The sequence below is a fragment of the Monodelphis domestica genome, chromosome 6, assembly GCF_027887165.1.
Source record: "Monodelphis domestica isolate mMonDom1 chromosome 6, mMonDom1.pri, whole genome shotgun sequence".
Classification (NCBI taxonomy): Eukaryota; Metazoa; Chordata; class Mammalia; order Didelphimorphia; family Didelphidae; genus Monodelphis; species Monodelphis domestica.
Window position 1 is genome coordinate 309,629,086 of NC_077232.1, and position 18,176 is coordinate 309,647,261.

The 18,176-nt window shown below is 46.7% G+C and overlaps 1 protein-coding gene across 5 annotated transcripts in view; it reads left to right on the forward strand.

The window, feature by feature from the left end:
* LARP1B (La ribonucleoprotein 1B) overlaps window positions 1-18,176 on the forward strand; it is a 77,637-nt gene that overhangs the window by 47,616 nt on the left and 11,845 nt on the right. For all 5 annotated transcript variants that reach the window (XR_008913074.1, XM_007495499.3, XM_007495500.3 and 2 more), the window contains 2 exons: window positions 10,942-11,310; window positions 16,845-16,968. Coding sequence is in view for 4 of the 5 variants with exons in the window: in XM_007495499.3 (XP_007495561.1) it covers window positions 10,942-11,310; window positions 16,845-16,968 (493 nt within the window). In the remaining variant the exon portion in view is untranslated. The remainder of the gene's footprint in view (window positions 1-10,941; window positions 11,311-16,844; window positions 16,969-18,176) is intronic.

The following is an 18,176-nucleotide window of genomic DNA, read 5'->3' on the forward strand; positions in this document are numbered from 1 at the left end:
TCACCTCATCAGTCACTTGATATATGTCTTCCAGGTTTCTCTGAGACCATCTCCTTCATGTCTTGCTACGTTGTAATCTGCCATTGCACTCTGTACCAGTGATGGTGAACCTTTTAGAGATTGGGTGCTGTGCCTCTCCCTCCCCCCTCCCCCTTTACCCCACACAGGGGAGGGAGAAAGCACTCCCATTCATCTGAAGGACTGGGAATATGAAAAAATATGGTCAGGCTAGATGGAGAGGGGGAGGGGAGCAGATCCACTCGAGTCCTTCTAGTAACTAGGACTAGGGGGAAGATGGAGTGTGTGCCCCCAGAGAGCCCCTCTGCATGTCATCTTTGGCATGTGTGCCATAGGTTCACCATCACTGCTCTATACTATACCTTCTTCAATCATTCCTCAGATGTGTACCCCTTCAGTTTCCAATTCTCTGCCATTTCAGTGGCCATTCTTACCAAGAAGCAGGCAACGTCAGGAAGAACCTGCTTATGAGTGTAATGATTTCACTGGTGGTGGTGGTGGTGGTATGTGGGTGTGTGGTGTTTAAATTCAAGTATTAAGATCTGGAAAAAAAGTTGACTGATAACACTTCATGGGGGGGAGGGGTGTGGCGTGTGGGGGTGTTTTAAGATAATAAAAAGTAAAGAGTTTAAAGAATTTAAGAGGTTTTTAGTTTGGTCATGCAAACGAGGAAGAATTTTGCAAATTCTTTGTCACCCTTTTAGAATGGGAATCCTGACAAAAAGGAACCTGAATTAAAATTGTCAGACTTAACTAGTCTCCTGTGATAGATTTTTTGGGGCTCATAATCCTATAGAAAGTAGGGGAGATTAATTTACTTGATTTTAGGATTTTGGCTTCTAATTATCAGGAAATTGGAAAAGGTTATGTTCTTTTAAAAAAGAGTTAAATTAGCAATACACATTTTCACCCTGGGAAATTTTAAAATAAACATATTTCTTAGTCCCGGCCATAGTCCTTTTTAAATGACCTGGGTGAGAAGAGAATTGTAGAAATTTGCTAGAAATTGTGATCGATTGAATACTTGGAATACTGAATTATCAGAACTTTAAGCTTATTAAGTTTGAAAGTTGACTTAAAGCTTCCATTTAAACTAGCATTATCAAAAGCAGAATGAATTTTTGTAAATGTGATTCAAAGATCACATTAAAAATAGGTCTAAGAAATCTGGCCTCAAACACTTCCTAGCTGTGTGACCCTGGGCAAGTCACGTGACCCCCATTGCCCAGCCCTTACCACTCTTCTGCCCTGTAACCAATACCCGGTATTGATTCCAAGACAGAAGGTAAAGGTTAAAAAAAAAAGGGTCTAAGGAATACTTAGAAACTGTGAGGAAAACTAACAGGGTAATGAAACGGTTGAAAATAATAACTATAAGGAAACTGAAACCACTCAATGGTCCTGGAGCAGAGAAAATGGGGACAGTTTCTTATCTTGAGTTATGTCTAGCATTACCACATAGAAAATAACGAACTGCTTGATGTCATTGAAGGATGCAGGCTTGGAAATCAGTTCTCTTACGTCTTGCTAAATAAACATGGAGCTGGGTTAGGAAAGTAGGTTGTGGAGCTTCCTTTTCTGGAGGTCTTAAGACACCCTGTTCTTTTTGGAGGAGCTTGCTGGAGGTCCTGGGTGAGACCAGGGAATCGGCTGGGACTGGTGTTTCCCAAAGTACTAGTTCTGCCCTACATTTGCATACTTTGATGTGGTCTGTGCCACATATTAAAGATCTCAAGTATCCAGACCCATTCCCCAACGTAATTTGTGGGAAGGGAAGGGACTTGCCAGGGATTGGCCTTGGCAGGAGATTTCATTAAAGACTTGGAGTGTAAGAATCTGCTCGCTCTTTCTGAGGTCTCTATAGAGAGACAGGCATTGGTGGGACCATGAGAAGCTTGAGGCCAAAGGGGACAGGTGGGGGCACCCCCCAAGGAGGTAGGGTGGGTGGGCAGAGCACCAGGACATTTCTCCTATTCAAATTCTACTTTAGAGACTCATGCTAGGGGTTTCTTTTCCATATGCTTAGGAAAGTTTTTCTCTACTGGTGATAGGTATATGGAATAGTTATTTTTTAAAACCCTTAAGTTTCATCTTGGAGTTGATACTAAGATTGGTCTCAAGGCAGAAGTAAGGACTATGCAGTTGGGGTCAAGTGACTTGACCAGTCACACCAATGGGGAAGTATCTGAGGCTACATTTGAACCCAGGACCTCCCATCCTCAGGCCTGATTCTCTGTCCCCTGAGCCACCTAGCTACCCCAGAATATTTATTTTAAAACTGGAAAATTGACCTGACTCAGGTTCTCCCAGATAATCTTTTTCTTGTTTTCATCTTTTCTTCATTATCCTTTAAAGCAGATCAAAGTAGTCAAGTAGTGCACAGCTTTTTAATGTTTGTAGCTTCCAGGTAAGTTTTTAATAGTTATTTCAGATTTTCCATTTAAAACTTTATTTTGGAAGCATCTGGGTAGCTCAGTGGATTGAGTCAGGCCTAGAGATGGGAGGTCCTGGATTCAAATATGACCTCAGCCATTTCCTAGCAATGTGACCCTGGGCAAGTCATTTATCCCCATTGCCTAGCCTTTACCACTCTTCTGCCTTAAACCAACACATAGTATTGATTCTAAGGCAGAAGGTAAGGGTTTTAAAAACAAACCAAAAAACTGTTTTGGAGGCAGCTGGGTGTCTCAGTGGATGGAGAGCCAGGCGATGGGAGGTTCTGGGTTCAAATCTGGCCTCGGGCACTTTGTAGCTGTGTGACTCTGGGTAAGTCATTTAACTTAAACTGCCAAGCCCCTACTAGTATCAATTCTAAGACATAAGGTAAGGGGGTCCCCCCCCACTATATTTTGAAGAAAAATCCAGTGAATGGGCTGCAGAGTTCTCATTTAGAAGATCGTGTTCATCTTCTTAAACTTTGTATGAAGAAAAAGAAGTAAAATGAAAAGAATGATACCTTTTTTTGTCTGTGATAATGGAGGGGATCAGTGAGAGACAGTCCCAGATATGGATTGTACCTCAGAAGGTGCTTTTACGTTTCTCTTGAGAAAATGCCTCATCACTCATGGCTAAGCCATTTAAGGCTAAACATCTGGACAGTAGCCTCAGCTGTTTCCTGTATCTTCTTCTCCGTGGCCCCTTTTAAAAAGCTGGCTGGTACCTTTTGTTTTTCTGCTACTCGTATTTCCCAACGTGTCCCCCGTTCTTTTTCTTCCTAGGGTACCTTTGGTTATAATAAAGAAGAAAAACAGCAGCCGCCAAGCAGTAGTTCATCCAAGCCTGTCGACCCCCTCCCCTCCTGCAGAGAAGTGGGAACAGGCCGGAGGGGGGCGGCAGCGGTGCAGAATGCCACCATCATTGTCTTCCTTTGGGACCAATAAATGTGGCCATTGTCATGACCTAGCATTTCCCCATTTTGTTGTCCTTTCCATTTCTGTTATAGTCGATGGGCTTTCAGGTTCTACTTACCGTGCTTTGTCCGTTTATACGAGGCCTTTCCAAGCTTGTCTGTATTCCTCTAACGGGCGTCAAGATTCCGTTGGGACCATTTCCTATAGCTAGTCATTCCACAGCCGATGGGCTAGTTTGCCGTTGTCTGCTTTTTAGAAAGCCGGAGCCCTCAAGGCTTTGGGGCTTAGGGAAATTCTCTTTGCCTCTGACTTGGGTGGCAGCGGGATTCCCAGTGCATGGCTCTGGCCGTCTCATAGTTCCTCTCCGTCGCATCCTTCTTGAATCAGTGCCGGCATCCACCAGTTTCTGTAGCGTCTGCGTGTGCTCTGCCACCAGACCACCCCCTGGGCATCTGTGCCAATTGCTGCGTGTGTGCTGTGCAGCCGCAGAGCTCTTTTCAGCAGCTTTTCTCTCTGGTCTGGAGTAATCTTTGGTGAGATTGCTAGGAGTTTGCAGTCCCAGTGGCAGGGCGCCTTAAGGTCCTCCTCTGTTGGAGTTAGTTCCTCTCAACGCTGGGCGTCGGAGGCGAAGATTCCCCCCTTGAGCCGCTGCGTAAAGTCTTTGAAGAACAGACCGTTTCCCCTGCGGGGCGGCTATCTTTTGTTCGCAGAGGACCACAGGGACATCCGTGGTGATGTGTGGTGTCTTTGGACTTGTACGTGATCGGATTTAGGCCCAGAGTCATGACGGCCCTGGTGCAGGGCATGGCCGAGCTCTGAACATGCCGCAGCACCGGCTCGGCTGCCTTCCTGGCCACGGGGACAGAGTATTCTCCTCCGCCCCTCCTCCTTCCCGTGCCTGGGGCAGACGCCCCCTAACTTGGCTTACTGCCCTGCCAGGTGTGCCCCGCAGGGGAGAGCCGGCCCTGGGAAGGGCCGGGCAAGCTTTCCCCAGGAGGTGGCCGGGCCCTCTTAGAGCCTAATGACGCTCAAGGAGATCACAGACGGGAAGTGGCAGAAGCCCGACTCACTGTGGGCTTTTCACTCCCTGTCTAGCATCCGCTCTGCTTCACACAGAAGCCGTCTACCTGGAGAACACTCATTAAGGGCCTTCTCCGGGCCCGGCACCCTGCTGAGTGCTGGGGATCACACGTGTCCAGAGGAAAAATGAGGTCCCCAAGGAGCCTTGCTGGGGGGGCCTGGCACCCCCTCGACTTCCAGAGTTGTCACTGGAGGAAGTTCTCCTTCTCTGCTCCCCCGGGATGGTTTGACCGTCTGAGCTTCCCTGGGCCGTGACTCCCTGTTCTCTTCGGTGTCCCCAGCTCTTTGCCTGTGGCTAGCCCGCTGTCGGGCCACATCTCCAGCGCACAGCCAGGAAACTGGGGGGCATTCAGATAAAGTTGTCCTTATTAGGAAATGTTTCCTTTGGCTTTTACAGCACTCGTTTCAGTCCCTGTCCCCAAAGAAACACCCCCAGCAACATCTGAGGCCACTTGTCCAATCCCCCTCTGTGTTCCCGATGAGGAAACAGGCCCAGAAAGCTTCTAGGGCTTGCCCAGGCTCCTACAGCTAACGGGAGTCTTGGACTGAATTTGAATAGAGATCTTCTGACTTGAGGTCAGTCTCCTTAAGTTTGAAGAGCAGGGGCAGCTGGGTAGCTCAGAGGATTGGGAGTCAGGCTTAATCAGTTTGATTTCCTCTTAATTTAGGTCAATTGATCTCTTTATGATTTAAGAATGGAACATTCGAACCAGTGAAAGAAAGGGATTCGTGGCTAATGGCTACCTTTGGATGTGTGAACATTTTTCTTTTCCCCGGCTCCTTGAGGACAGGCTCAAGGAGCCAGACCTGCTCACCCTCAGAGTTCAAAGGTGCCCGTGATGCATGACTTTAGCACACTGGCTTAATCTGGGCATAAAAATGTAGTTCGGGAATGTGTTGACATTCATGGATACAGCGTTCCAGATGGCATCTTGGGAATGATGCAGGCAGCAAGTTACTGGAAAAGATTTTTATTTGGATTTTTTTGCTTTGATGATTCTGTTCATTTATGATGAAATTCCTCCCTGCAGGCTGCTCTGAAGCATTTGTCTAAAGTTCCTTCTCAATGAGACGTTCTTGTTAGGAAGGACACTCCTCAGAGCCCTAATCCTCAAGTTCCTGCCAAGTGAGTTTCTAGAGCACTTTAGGGCACGCAGAGTACTTTGCTTGGAACAACACTTTGGTGTAGACGTTTTTATCCCTCTTTTCCAGATGGAGGCACTTAGGCCAAAAGGTGCCGTCTTGCCCTTATTTCTACGGCAAGCAGACTCACGCCCATACGTCATGTTTCTAAGTCTGATGCTTTTGCTCGTTGACCAGGCAGTCTCAGAGGCTGGGGTTGGTGGAACACGAGGAGGTGTGCTCCCTCAGGGTCATACAGGGACAGCGAGCAGCTGGCTTGGGGGGTCATCTTGTTCTGGTGAGTTCGTGGGGTTTTCTTGGCAAACATACTGCAGTGCTTCGCCATTTCCTTCTCCAGTGGATTAAGGGAAACGGGTTAGTGACTAGCCCAGAGTCACACAGCCAGTAAGTGCCTGAGGCAGATTTGAAGTCAGGTCTTCCCTCCTCACTGTTCTGCACCTCGTCAATAAAATATGCATATACTTATGTCATGCACATTAAAAAAAGATAAGCATGAGACAAAGGAACATTTCTAAAACAGACTTTGAACTTGACTCGCCATACATACCCCAAACCCCGAGAGTCTGAAGAGTAGATTGTAGCGAGAAGTTCCAGAACGTGGCAGGACTTTTGGAAACCTTGTGAGTTTTTTGGACATGGTGGTCAATACTTTTGCTCTCACTAGAATACAAAACCTGAACATTGAGAGAAATTGTTCACTATTTTTCATGAATAAATCCACATCTAAAAAAGGACCTTGAGAAAGAAGATGATCGTGTGAGACTGAGAACCTAGGACAAATACGTCTTGGCCTGTGTTGATTGAGCCATGTGGCCAGTTCATCGATCCTGTTCAGTTGGAATTTAGCTCATTTGTAAATGCCCTTGAAGAAGAGCTTTCCAGACATGATTGTGTTTGCATGTCATCACTATGAGGTAGATGGTCTTAATTCCCGTCTTGAAGAAAAGATAAAACTGAAATCCAGGCCGGAGGTTCCAGTATAGAGTCGCTTTTACCATGTGAGCTTGGATAAGCCATCCTGACTTCTGTTTTCCTCATCAGTAAAATGGCAATAATACATTTACACTGCCCCCTCCCAGAACTGTGAGTAAACCACAATTGTCATTTTGGCAAACTTGGCAGAAGCGGTTGCATTTTTCTGTTTGTTTAGTTTGAACTTTGTCATGTGGTGGAAGAAGAAAGGCCCTTCTTAGGCAGAGAAGTGTTAGCTGCCATTTTTGGTTGGCTTGTGGTAGGGTTATTAATATAATTTTCAGGCTGCAGTTTCTTTGGAGGATTCTTTTTCAGACACTTGTCCCAGTTTATTAGAGTTAGTTTAGTTCAGACTTTGATGTCCTCTGTAAAGATGCTTTGAATTGTGAGCAGGTGAAGCTCAAGCACACTTTAGCGCAGTGGATTTGTGAGGTCCCAAGTGAACTCTGCCATGTTTTGGAACTGCCCTTTCTCGGGATACCCTGAAGAATATGTAACCTTGTGACAAGAGAGGCTTTGGGAGGGAGTCGGTGTCAGCCTGCGTCTCCGAATAGTAGCAACAGAGGGTCTGAAAGAGAAGGGCTAAATATTCTCTTTCTGGGCTCTCCTTTGGAGGCTGCTCTGCTGAGGACTAACGACAGGACCGGCCACTTACGGGTAGCAATTCCCTCTCCTCTCTCCTCAAGAGGAGTGTCGTTGGCTTTAGTCTTTGTAGCAAAGAAGAGTTTTATTTTTTCTTGTCTCTCAGATGAAGTACATTTTAGGGAAAATCCCAGTGGGCCATGGACTATCAAGTTTCCCTCAAAGCTAAACAAATAAATAAAAATATTTGTATTCATATTTTTTTTAAGTTGCAGTCATTTCCAGCTAAACAGTTTTGTCCTTCTCCACGGTCCCATCTTCTTCCTTCCTTCACATAAAAACAAACAAATAAATACATATATAGATTTCTTGCCCAAACCGGCTTTTAAAGTCTCTAATATATTTCATATGTAACTTTCAAAACAGCCCTGCTTGATAGTGGTCTGGCTTCTGTGCTCTTTGGAATCCATCTTCATAATTGAGACAAACAGCTAAGGGAAACGGCCAGCCAGGGACACTCCACTTCTGTGCTTTGTATAAAGAGGAGAGAGGATTCTGCTCTGTCTTCTCTCAAGCAGGAAGAGGACTGGATCACTTTTAGAGAGCTTAAAGCCTTTTCTTTTTCCTGCAGATTTAAGGCCCTGCTGTAGGTTCTAGTGAAGTTGGCCCAGAGACTAGATTTCTGATTAGGTCCTCACCCTCAGCTGGCCCAACGTCCGCCGACCTCCTGTGGAGGCCGGCATATGTTGTGAGAGGCCCCAGAGAGTTTTAGGATGGTGGGGGTCCCTTACGTAAAAGGAATTCACATAATTGAGTTGAACCAATGAAAAATTGCATGCTGAGCTGTTCTGTGCTGAATGTAAGGAAATGAGCCATAGATTGCAGGAGGTTTTATAGGGGGTCATGGCCTGGAACAGCTGTGCTAGATGAACAAAGTGTAAGTCAGTACAAAATGAGGAGAGAAGAACTGGAGGCAGGGAAGCGTCATGGATGTGGCACAGTCAGAGAATGCTGGCTGGAGATGAAGTGTTGCACCAGTGGGAAATAAGTATGATAGCGTGTGTGTGTGTGTGTGTGCATGCAAATGATTATTTAGTGCCCCATGATGGAGCAGAAACAAGCTCTGGATTTAAAGCACGCCGTTCCGTCTGGTGTGAGTCGCTTCACCTTTATGAGCCTCAGTTTCCTTGTGTAGAAAGGGCTTAACGAGTTCCTGAGATCCCTTTAAAGTCTGTATCTGAGGCCCTTTGAGCCTCGGTTTCTAGACTGCTAAAAGGTTTCCAAACTACTTTGCTCACAAGAACCCTGTGAGGTAGGTGGGCATAAAGGTTCTCTCCATATTACCGATGAGGAAACTGAGTGTCAAAACTGTAGTAGTGGGGGGGAGCTGCCCATGAAGAAGCCAGCATAGGCATTCATTAGCAATGAAGTAAAAAGCTTTTGGACTGGTCTGGAGCGGCACTTCTGCCTGGTCTCATACGCAGGGCCGGGAGTAGAACTGGGTCATTGACCCAGCGAGGAAGAGAGCTGGTAACTGGGAATAAGGAAAGCTCATGAGAGAATGGCGGCAGCCCAAGCCCTTCTCTTCCCCTGGCATGCACGTTAGGCCTCACTTGCGTTAGATTGAGGCTTCTAGGCTTAGGGCCAGAGATTGACTACCTTTGATGTGGAGAACCATATCTTGGGCTTGTCAGACCAGAACTTTCTGTAAATGCCATTTTAAGCGTTTTTCTTCCCATTGGGATTTTATATTGACCGTATCGGGATTAGAGAGTTAGACGGGGCCCTTGTGTTGAGGGAGGCCGTTGTACAGAGAGGCAGATCCTCTGACTGTTGGGGTCTGTGTGGATTTCCACTGAGGTAAGCTGATGAGATAGTCAGAGCCAAGGAGGCCTCTCTTGTTCTTGGGTGAACACACTAGGAGGGGAGAGAGAAAAGTGGCAGCAGCAAGGGGGAAAAGCCGCAAACCTTGGAGGCGGCTGCTCATTCATTGTGGGATGAAGAGGCTTCCCCTCGGAATGATGCCAGGTCCTCAACCTTGTTGGCGGCCCAGGAAGCCAAGGAGATTGAAGCCGTTCCCTCGGGGGCAGCCTGGCTCACGCCAGGTCAGAAGTTACCTGACACATCTTTCTGCGCTCTGTTTTAAGGCGGCGTTGAGTATGCAAGTAAATGGATTAGGGGGAGACAGTGCCTCTGTTGGTGCTCGATGCATTTTTAATCCCAGGGAGAAAGTTGGGGGAACATGTTGTGCTGCCTGTCTTTTAGACAGGTAAGTGGCCCAGTGGAGAGCACGCCAGGCCTGGAATCAGGAAGACCTGGGTCAAATCCTGCCTCAGGTGCCTCGCTTGGTGACGCGGGGCCCGTCACTTCACCCTCTTTGCCTCCGTCTCCTCCAAACCACGTCAGTATCTCTGCCAGGAAACCCCCACACGGGGTCACAGAGATGGACGCTCCTAAAAGATGACTGAACAGCAGCCACCCTCCTGTAGCCTCAAAAATGGAAACCAAATGAAGTTAACTTGTCCATGTCTTAGGTCGTTTCTATTGAAATATCCTGGCATTTGTGGCCTTGTGTACGGCTTTCTTCAGATAGCCCGTTATTTTTTGAGGGGACGGGCAGAAAGGATAGGGTTCTAGGTGAGTGATTTTGGAGTGTTCCGCTGCAAGTGAAGGAAATTGTGGAAAACACAGCATCTCATGGACTTTCTAAGAACCCCGCTCTTCGTTTGTCTTCGACGCTCCCAGGAAATGTGGGTGAGTGGCCCAGCCGCTCCAGTTCAAATGGCTCTGATTTTATTCTGCCGCTCATAGAGCGAGTCGGTGGTGCTCAGCTTAGTGTAATGCCCACGGGAGTATGGGCTGCCTCTGGGCTCTCTCCAAGTGAGTGCCTGGGCCGCTGCCTTTCCTTCCACCTCAGAGGATTTATAACTTCGAGGCTCAAAGGCAGCGTGTCCTCTTCTAGAAGTTTCCCATCTGCCCTCAGACCCTGTAGCTGTGGGAAGCTGGGCAAGTCACTTAACCCCCGTGGCCGAGCCCTTGCCTTCTGTCTGAGGGTTGTTACTAAGACAAAGTACAGATGTTAAAAGAAAAAAAGGCACGTGTTTTTTGTCGGTCTCACACGGTCTCCTTGTTTCCCCTCCTGTAGACCGTAAGCTCCCCGGTGTTTCATTTTGGTTCGCTTGGCCATGTGCCTGGGACATTATGGGAGGTGCTTGGCTTATGGGCGTACTTAGTAGATAGAGAGATTCGCCAGCACTAGCAGGTTGCCCTAGTTGGGGTTCTAGTACCAGTTCGGATGCTCCACCTCCCAGGACTTTGGGCAGCCCTCTAATACTGTCACGTGCAGAATACTTGGCGATATGGGGCGGTCCCTGGGGCCGTGGCCTGTACTGATGAAGTCCCGGGTCCGGCCTCCCCCTCTCCCCCTCTCCCCCTCCCCTCCTGCCACACCACAGGGCCCTCCCACTGAGTACTTTTCTCAGCTTTCTTGGAGAGGATCTGTAATGCTGTTCCATTGAACTTTTAAGGTCTGACTAGACGACCCCTGAAGGAATTCTGGGCTTGAAATCACACATGTGCTCGTGTGCGTGCGTGCGTGCGTGCGATCTGTGAAATCCAGAAGTGACCTTTGGGAAGTGGCCGGTTTGTGTTTCTCGGGGCAGAAGAATCGTGGTTCCCTCCCCTTGGCCATTCCCGTCCAGGGAAGAGGCAAATGACACGCAGGGCTGCTCGGGTCGCACTTTAAAGACTAGATGGGAGTGTTCTTACATGTGAAGGGCGCCTCATTGTTTTTCAGGAGTCGATGGGCACAGCTGAAGAAGCGGCAAATCAGCCCCAGCAGCCTTCAGAGGAACAAGAACAAGAGGAACTGGATTTTTTGTTTGATGAAGAAATGGAACAGATAGAAGGACGAAAGAACACATTTACTGATTGGTCTGACAATGATTCCGATTATGAAATCGATGACCAGGATTTAAATAAGATCTTGATTGTGACTCAGACCCCACCTTATATGCGGAAACATCCTGGGGGAGATCGTACAGGCAACCATGTGTCTCGTGCCAAAATTACATCGGAACTTGCTAAAGTCATCAATGATGGCTTGTATTATTATGAACAAGATTTGTGGATGGAGGAAGACGAGAACGAACATGCAACAATGAAGGTAATTATTTTGATCATGAAATCTAGTGTTGACTTAATTTTTTCAGGGAGTGTTTAAATGAGATTTCTTATATCATCTTAATGTATTCTTCTTCCAAAGAGCAGCATTATCATTGTTCTAAAATGTCGTTCCCCTTCTTTGTCATCAGGCTTTCTGTCGTGAATTTTGGTGGTTATCAAGAGAGAGTTTTTGTCAAGAGCCAATTTAGCACACAGTTATTGATCTTAAAGCACATATTGGCCTTCGGGGGGCAGTAAGAGCTTTTTGTTACAGGTTTAGAGTTGAACAAATTACTTGTTCTCACATAGAATTTTTCAAGTGAGCTGTTTAAAATGAAAAGATACTTTTTTCCTTCAGAAGAAATTATTTTATATTTAACAAGCTACATTAAAATGCCTCAACCATAACTATATTGGAAATTTATGAAGTTATTAAGCTTCAGAAAATTATTTTCTGGCACAATTAATCTTAGGTTTGGAGAGAGAGGACTATAATGGAAAAAGTGCTCAATTTGGAGAATTAAGTTTGAATCCTGACCATCTGTTGTGTGACCTTGGGCAAGTCACATAATCTCTGGGCTTCAGGTTAATTCTGTATAAAATGAGGAGTTTGGATTAGATGATGGACCTCTAAGGTACCTTCTGACTTACAAATTTATGATCCGGCAATCTTGTAAAAGACAGTTTTAGAAAGAAAAAAGTTATCTTTTTAAATATATTTATAGAAATATGACTAGTTACAGGAAACCAGGAGGGGCTTAAATATCTCAGGTAGTTGAGAAATGAGCAAACTGGTATATGTGGGATATTATAATGCATTCAACAGCAGATAAAGGTAATATGAAGCAGCTGAGGCTGTCTGAATGCCAAGGCACATTGCCTGGGACTATGTTTTTGGGGAAAACAGAAGGGAATATCTGAATTATGTAGATAAATGTATGTTGAAAGTCTTTAAGGAAAGTTCAATTGTAAATGTAATTTTAATCGATTTTGTTTAAAGTTCAGTTCAGAATAAATTTTTTTTAGCAAAAATTAAGATTTATAAGCTTTTTTTACAGAAAACTTTTGTTTTTTAAACCTTATTAACCTTAAGGCAGAGCTCAAAGTTGTCTACCTCTTCTGGGAAGACTTCATTAGTTCTCTTATGCAGAGTAGCTGCTCACTCCTTTGCAATCTCATAGCACTTTGTTTTTCACGTTATATCATATAATGTGAAATTATATATAAAAATATATATATTATATTTACCATCACATTCTGCTTCATAATAGACTTAATTGGATACAGGTTTTATCTTCTCTGTTAGAATGTAAGTTTCTCTGGGGCAGACTGTCTTAATCTTCTTTGCATTTCCTCATCACAAAGCATCTTGCATAGAGCTGGAACTCAGGAAGCATTTGTTGAATCCATTTCATCTGAACTCATATTACTGGAGAATAATTTCAGGATTATAGTGAAGTTGAAAAATGGAGTTCTCTTGGTGCTAGCAAAAACTAGCTCATGGACTCCTTTGGTGCAGTTTGGAAGTTTAAAAAAGGCTTCGGGTCTAAACAGTTCAGAAAATTAGACTTGCCGCTATCTCTGCGTGTAAGTCATTTGGTAAACTTAAGGAATGCCACCGTGGGACCCCCTGTGCTAGGTTGCAGGTAGCACAAAATAAGCAGAAAACTTAGGTCATAGCTGGATCAAAAAGGTAAGACTCAAAGGCATCTGCAGAAGAAATAATAAATAACAACTCTAACAGAATAGAAGAACTAATTGGTGTGATACCAAAATGAAATGCTCTAGAGATGGTCAGATGAGTACGATTTCCTTGATATAAAAAGGGAAGAAGGCTTCAGAAGATAAAACTTGAATTAGCGCCCCCCCCCCCCCAAGTATTTATTGGGGTAGTAATCTAGAGTTGCCTGAAGAATGGCCTCAGGGGAAGCTCAGCTGCAGAATATGGTGACTTGAACAACACTGCAGCACATAAGACAGATTCAATGAAGGGAAACACGGTAATCGGTTAGGAGGCTATTGTGGCAGCCAGCTAGGAGGTGAGGACATATTCCTGAACTAAACGGATAGCAGAGTGGGAAGGAAAAGAAGAAGTAAATTGAGACATTTGGAGGTCAAAATGTTTAGTGTTTATTGACTACAGAAGAAAAAGGAGAGGAGGGTATCTAAGGTGCTTCTAGCTTGGAAGAAGCTGATGACATAAGGAGATATTAAGCAAGATAACTACCTGAGGGAATAATAGAAAATTCTGTTTTGGAAATGGTAAGTGGACGTGAGTGGACGGCTCAGCTCTATCCATGGAGAAATGTCTCCTGTCCTTTCAGGGACCTGGTTGGCAGTGAAGAGTGGGGCTCTGTAGTCTAGAAGGGAGAGCCAAGCTGAAGGTGAAAATGGCTGCCCATGAGAGCCCAGACCTCTGGGGATAAGGTCTGCAGCAGTGCTTGGGAAGAAGGCGGAAAGGAGTCGAGACAAGGGACAGTTAGAGTAAGAAGCTACTAGAATTGTCCAGAAGTCATCAGGGGTCACCAGTGTGAGAGAGCAGCTTTGCTGGGACTGTCCTTGTTCCCCTACGCTGATGGCCGCAGGGAGAGAGTGCTGTAGTCTGAGGATGTGGATGTGAAGGTCAGCTTTGTCACTTGCTGCTTGTGTGTGACTGTGGTCAGACTTGCTGACCTCTGAAGTCTTTCCCTCTCCAAGTCTACTCTTCCACAGTATAGCATTCTACCTCCCAGGAACAGCAACTTCAGTTGACAAACTCAAAAGGAAATTCCAAAATTGGGATCAACATATTTTTTAGATCCCTTTCATTTTAAAATGTGTTCATTTTCCCTAGTCTACGTAGTCTGACACTTTAGACATTTATTAAGTACTTGTAATGTATAAAGTACTGGGTTAGGTATTAGAAATTTTTAAAAGAGTCCTTGCTTCAAGGACTTAATGCATTCCATAGGACACAACTTGTAAACAGTTGACTAAATGCATGATGATTAAGAGGGAAGAGAGAGACTGAGAGAATGCTGATACCTGGGAGTGATCTGGAAAGGCTTCCTTCTCACAGGAGATGGCAGGATCCTGGGCCATAGAGAGAGGTAAAAAAGGAGTACATTTGAGGCAGTGGGGAAACCCTGTGTATGTAAAGTGGTGGAGACTGGAAATGAGATGTCAGAGTCAAGGTATACAGAGTGTGTTAGTTTCTCTATAATGTAGAGTGTTAAAGGTATGTGAGAGCCATATTATGGAGAGCTTTAAATGCTTGGCTCAGGAGCGTCATTTTGTTCTAGAGGCATTAGGAAACTATTGGTGATTTTTATTTAGCAGCACAGTGACAGAACATTAATTTTAGACAGTTATATGGAGGATAGATTGGAGAGGGGAGAGACTGGAGACAGCAGACAGATGAATTAGGAAGCTATTAGAATAGTCTAAGAAAAGTGACGAGGACCTGTACTCAGGCATTATTGGTTGTAGGAAAGAAGGAAATAAGGAGAGAGATACAAGAAATATTGTGATGCTACAATTAAAAATACCTGAAACTCTTGAGAAGTTGGGAGAGGAAAGAGTAGATGTCTAAGGCTGGAGGTGACCAGAGTGATGCTGATGTCCTCAATGAAAGTCGGTAATTTTGGAGAAGGGGAAGAAATTGTGTTACATGCCGAGTTCCGTTTTGAACAAGCTGTCTGAGATGTCTAGAGAACATCAGGGGAATATGTCCTGCAGCTGGTTGGCGTTTCAGAAAAGGATTGGGGCTTGCTCAGTATGTGGGCTCAGGAGTCATCTTCATGGAGAAGATTTGAACTTCTGAGAAAGTGTTGGGATGTCTAAGAATATAATTGGTGGGTAACAGGTCGATGATGGGCCAGGAAAGGAATCTGAGGTAGAACTTTAAAAAAGGTACCATCGAGAATGACTCGAGGAGGAAGAGTCGGCAGAGAGGTCGAGTAGGGTAAGGATTGAGGGGAGACCACTAGATGTATCCGCTAAGCCATCATAACTCAGAGGGAGCCACTTCAGTTGTGCCGTGGAGTTGGAAGACGCCCTGCAAGAGATTGGGAAGTAAGTGGAAGGTGAAGAAACAGAAGTAACAAGAGTAGACACCTTTTGGGGTGTTTGGGCAGAAAAGGGAGAAGTGCCAATTGAGAGGAATAGCAAAGCTAAGTAAAGTGCTTGAAGACACTGTTGTAGATAGTAGGAAGGGGCTAGCGATGGGGGAAAATGGAAGATGAGAGAGGGAGGATCACCGGAGGGGAAGTCTTCTCAGGAAGGATGGCCTTGGCCATCGACAAAGAGGACTTCTTCCTTAGAGAGAGAGAGAGTGGGGCCAGAGGAGAGTTTTTAAAAGGTGGGAGAATGGGAGGGAAGAGGGAGCTCAAGGAGTCGAGTCTTGTCAGGGATGGGAGGGCAGTGGTTGAGGCTGGCCCCAGCTGCAGAGAGGAGCAGGGAAGATGACCCAGGGGACTGCAGCAGAGGAGACGGTGGATTTCTTGGCTCTGGGGAGCCCAGCTGACTGACTCGGTTTCGTGGTGTTCGGTGACACCACAGAAGGATGGTCAGGGGGCTCTGGTTTGAGGATGGGCAAGGTGGTTGGCGATGGGATCAGGACCGAATCCCCTGATGGCCTGGCAGAATAGGGAGGGCAGTCAGGCAGCACTGACAGTAAGGCAATGTGGGACATGGACGAGCCTCCTGGGCGGCCCAGGCAGCGCAAGGGCGTACTTGGGTTGGGGCTGCTGAGCCGGGAGACCCCATCGTGGCCCCAAGGAAGGAGAGTGGGAGAGAGAGTGAACGATGCAATTATGTTTGAAGAGAGGGGAGGGTCCTCAGAGGGGCGCCCAGCCCCATAGAAGGGGGCCAGCTTGTGAGGTGAAGAATTGAGGGTGAATGGGCTGCTTAACGTTGGAGCAGGGCTTCCCGTGGGCACGGGGTAGCACAGTTCTAATCCTGGCTCTGCCCCTGTCGAGTTGGGAAGCCTCCAATGAGTCATTTACCTCCGGGCTTCCTTCCTTGAGCTGGGAGGGCAGAGTCACATTGGAGGAAAGCCCGTGAGCTCCAGATACTGGAGCAGGGGAGCAGGGGCAGGGGAGGGGGTGGGTTGGCAGGGGCTGTCTGAATTAGTGAGAAGGGGGAGCAGTGGAGATATGGGGGGTCCTCCTCTCTTGGGGAATCTCTTTTCCTGCTTGCTGAGCTCTGAGCTCTGTTTGTCTTCACAGACTGCCCAGTCCTCTGTCCTGCCGCTTGGCCCTTAGCCCTAGAGCCTTTAATGGCAGCCTCTCGGGAGCTGTTTGTGAGCCTGGGAGGCCCCAGGATGGCCTGGTGCCTGGGCCGGGCCGGGCCGGGCGGGATAGCTGCTTCCAGCTATGGGCTCTTATTCAGAGTACAATCGTTTTAATGACCACTTCTGTTGATTTTGTCCTAAACATTGTGACTATGTGTTGTCTCTGCTAACAAAGACTCATTTTTTGAAGTTGGTGTACAAATTGTCTTTTATGAGCTTGTTGTCCAATTTAGTAGTAATGTAGCTTCCTTATTCTAATTCAGCAAGAAGTTGAAAACTTTAAGAAGCTAAATCTAATTAGTAAAGAGCAATTTGAGAATCTAGCACCTGAACCTCCCTTTGAGCCAAATCTAGACGTTCCTGTAGGACCTTCGCAGTCTCAGCAAGGTATGTACATTTGGTTTTTTCTCACCCTTTGAATCACTTTAATGAGACGTCCCTTTGGTTTTCTTGGTTCTTGATCAACATTTTGATATCCAGAAATAGCATAAACCGAAGTTTTCTCTCCTAATATAGACTGTAACTTAAGAGAGGGTAGAGCCCAGAGGCCAGCCTGTCTGAGCTTAAGGACATGCGTGCCCGGGGGCCCTCCCTGGGGGCCTGTAGTCTACTCATGGTAACCCTGGAAATGGGGGCAGGGAGTCAGCACCAAGGAGGCCCCGTGCCTCAGTGGATCCTCACGACAGTTGTGCGTTTTACGATAAGGAGGCTGAGGCAGGCAGAGACGGGCCACTTGCCCGGGGTTACACAGCTAGCTATGGTCTGAAGCTGGGTGGGAGCCCAGGCCCTCTGAGCCAATGTCATGTCATCCCCAGGGTATGGGAGAAACCTCTTACACTGGCTTTTCACATCTGAAATTCTGACAAACACCCCCAAGAGGCCGCCATGGCCATCAGCGATTGTGGTTTCCATGGCTTTGAGAGAGGGAAGAGAGGTGGCCCCCGGGTGCCTGTCTGGGGCGTGGGCAAGTCGCTTCCCTCTGTCTGTCCTGCTTTCCTCCTGTGTTAAGTGGCAACTTCTGAGTGTTCAGTCAGGGACTCGGTGGCCCCTGGGGGAGGCTCGGGGTCTGCCGTCCCTGTACCCCTGTCATCTGCCGCAGTGGACCAGAGACATGGACTAGGGGGTCATCGTTGGTGGGGATCCGGGACTCAGTTTCATCTGCCAAGTGAGGTGGTTGGGCCCCCGGGGTCCCAGGCATCTTCATTCTCTCGACCTGGTGTTCCCTGCGTAGTCTCCCACTCAGCTGAGAATTTATAGGACCCAGAAGCATGCAGGGAGATGGGAGGGGAAGGAGGAGGAGGAGGAGGAGGGGAGAGTGCAGCGTGTTCTCAGGCAGGCAGCTGGAGAGAGTGCCAGACTCTTTGGTGACCTCTTAGATGCTCAGGATGCAGGCAAATGGGAGGAAGTCATTCCCTGGATCACTAGCCTCTGCAAAGAGGATGGCCACCCCTGCCCTGCTCTAGGAAGTCAGTGTTTTTGGGTGAGAGCAGCGTGATTGAATAGGCTTCCTTGTTCGGGAAGATGTCAAGCAGTCTTTGGGAGTCCGGTTCAAAGACCTGTTTCTTTCGAGATGATCTGAGTGGCTGTCCTGGCCA